This window comes from Mandrillus leucophaeus, unplaced genomic scaffold, assembly GCF_000951045.1.
Source record: "Mandrillus leucophaeus isolate KB7577 unplaced genomic scaffold, Mleu.le_1.0 Scaffold53, whole genome shotgun sequence".
NCBI lineage: Eukaryota > Metazoa > Chordata > Mammalia > Primates > Cercopithecidae > Mandrillus > Mandrillus leucophaeus.
The window spans coordinates 966652-969495 of NW_012105697.1; the positions used below are offsets into that span (position 1 = coordinate 966652).

Consider the following 2844-nt stretch of genomic DNA (forward strand, 5'->3'; position numbering starts at 1 on the left):
CACAGTTCACCACCGTCTTCACACCTTCCCCACAGAGTTCACCACCGTCTTCACACCTTCCCCACACAGTTCACCGCCGTCTTCACACCTTCCCCACACAGTTCACCGCCGTCTTCACACCTTCCCCACACAGTTCACCACCGTCTTCACACCTTCCCCACACAGTTCACCACCGTCTTCACACCTTCCCCACACAGTTCACCCGTCTTCACACCTTCCCCACAGTTCACCACCGTCTTCACACCTTCCCTACACAGTTCACCACCGTCTTCACCCCCCCACACAGTTCACCACTGTCTTCACACCTTCCCCACACAGTTCACCACTGTCTTCACACCTTCCCCACACAGTTCACCACCGTCTTCACACTTTCCCCACACAGTTCACCACTGTCTTCACAGCTTCCCCACACAGTTCACCGTCTTCACACCTTCGGGCCTCTGCATGTGGTGCCCAGGAGTACTGGGAGGGCCCTTCATTCCTGCCCTTCTAGCAAACTCTTAGTGCTGTAGTACTCACGTCTTCTAGAAACTGTCCCCAGATGCTCCCAGGCTGGGCTCCCCTGATATCTGGGCCACCTAAGCTGATCCTGCCCCACCCATTAAACCCCCCTTGGCCGTATCACCCTCAGGGCAAAAGTCACCCTGCTCCTCGCCTGGCACTCATGGTCCTCCCGGGTTTGCCCTGCCTTACACTCCCCTCCCTGGGCACCTTAGGGCACCCACACTTGCCCCCCAGACTGTGTGACACCTTCTTCTCCTACATCCGTCAGCCTCCACCTTGCTCCTGCCAACCTTTCAAAAGAGGAAGCTGTCTCCACTCTGCTGCCCACGCACCAGAAGCCCTAGGCCTGGTCTCGGGAGCTTCCTGTCACCCCACAGAGTTCACTGAATGCTGGCGTGGCTCTAGTGCTTCCCGTGGCACGTACTCCCGAGCTCCTGACAGCACAATCCACATGTCATGCATGACCCCTCATACAGGTGTGCACCATACCATTCCCATTTGACAGATGAGGAAACTGAGGCCTGGAGAGGAAAGTGGCTGGCTGGGACTCACAGCAGATCTATGGCAGAGCCAGGATTCCAACCCAGGCAGTCTGGCCAGGGCTCACGCCCTTCACTCCTTCACTCTAAGTTTTCCCAGCAAGGCTGCCCCGGGGATGGCTGGGGGACACTGCCGTCTTCAGCCCAGCCTAAGTCTAGGACAGTCCTGCACATGGCTGCTGCCAAGGGCCACCCTGAGGTGATGAGGTGCGCTGAGCTGGTTTGTTATTTTGTCTGAGTGTCAGACAACCCTGTCCAGATCCTTCTGCTGCCTCCCCACCAGGCAGGTAGGAAGCTCTGCAGCCCCATCTCTATCCTGCCCCGGCTGGGGGTCTCTCCTGAGGCTGGGGCTGGAGCTGGGTCACCAAGCGGGAAAGAGCAGGTCGCTGGGGTGGTGGGTGTCAGAAGTCGGGGTGGGGTACCCCCTCTGCACCCTCCTCTAAGGAGTTGAGGGGACATGGGGAGTCTGGGACAAGCCCCTCAGCCCTAACACTCACGTCTTCCTGTTTCCGGGCCAGTTCCTCCAACAGGCTCAGCACTTCCTCATCAGCCAGGTCACAGGGCCGCTGCCCCTGGGTCGGGGGAGGAGCAGGAGCAGACAATGAAGGAGGCGCTGGGTCCTCCCCGCGCCCTGCCCCCCACCAGCCTGGGCACTGGCCCTCACCGCGTGGGTCAGCGAGTCCATGCCCCCGCCATGCTCGGCCAGCAGGCGGCAGGCATCCTCCACGCCCCAGTGTGCCGCCGCGTGCAGGGGAGTCCAGCCGTCCCCGTCCCGGAGCTCCGGGTCGTAGCCAGCCTGAAGGAGCAACCTGGGGGCCAGGGAGTCTCAGGGTCAGAGGCCAAGGCGAGGCCCTGGGCTGGGGGATGATTTCGGCCAGTGGTGCAGTAACTGAGGTCCCAGGCCACGAGACTAAAATGCCCCTGGACAGGCTGGTAAAGAGCCACTGCCCAGCGTCCCTGGCCACAAGAGGCCCCTTTGCACCAGGCCTTGTCCCTCCCCTTGGACCAGCAGCTACATGTTAAACCCTGGCCCTGCAGGTGGCCTCTGGAACCTGCTCCTGGTGCCTGCAGGGGGTCACCCTGGCTGTGGGATTCCAAGGTGACGGCAGTGGGGTGTAAGGAGGCAGCCCCGGAGGATGCAGGTGCAGGACCCTGTGCCAGCCCTCACGTCTGTCAGAAGGATTGGACCCCAAAGGGCTGTCTCAGGGCAGTAGTGTTCTAGGACCTGGGCTGGCTTAAAGCAGTGACTCCCAACCAGGGCATCTTTGTTGTCATAACCTGGCGCAGGGGCTAGTGGCATCGGCTGGGTGGAGGCCAGGGAGGCGGCTCCACACCCAGCAGCGCTCAGCAGCTGCCCCACAAGGAGAAGGATCTGCCCCAAAATGTGGCTAGCGCCCAGGCTGAGAAACCCTCACTCAAGACAATTTTCTGCGAGAAAACAATAACCACCTTAAACCATTCAATTTGAGGGCAAAGGCAGGGTTCCAAGTCCAAGGGCACTCTCCAAGCTCAGCTTAGGGTAGGACGTGTCTATTTTTGGAGAACTGGAATGAGTTTCTGTGTCAGTGAGAAAGAGCTTCGCAAAGTGGGAACAGATGGACAGCCTGGGATATTCTACGAAGAAGCCTTATAAGCACAAGTCCCTCTATCTGGCCCCGCCCACCTCGCCCCTCACCTTTCCCATGCTTTGCCCAGAGCTCACCCTGCCCCAGCTGTGCGGCCCCCGCTATTTCCCCAAGCGCCCACCCGCCACAGCCCTCTGCACTTGCTGCTCCCTGTCAGAAGCGCCCACCCGCCACAG

At 60.3% G+C, this 2844-nt stretch overlaps 1 protein-coding gene across 1 annotated transcript in view; it reads right to left on the reverse strand.

The window, feature by feature from the left end:
- PPP1R12C (protein phosphatase 1, regulatory subunit 12C) overlaps nt 1-2844 on the reverse strand; it is a 38100-nt gene that overhangs the window by 5647 nt on the left and 29609 nt on the right. The window contains exons 5-6 of the mRNA XM_011996941.1: nt 1708-1852; nt 1541-1615 (exon numbers count right to left, since the gene is read on the reverse strand). Of these exons, the coding sequence (XP_011852331.1) occupies nt 1541-1615; nt 1708-1852 (220 nt within the window). The remainder of the gene's footprint in view (nt 1-1540; nt 1616-1707; nt 1853-2844) is intronic.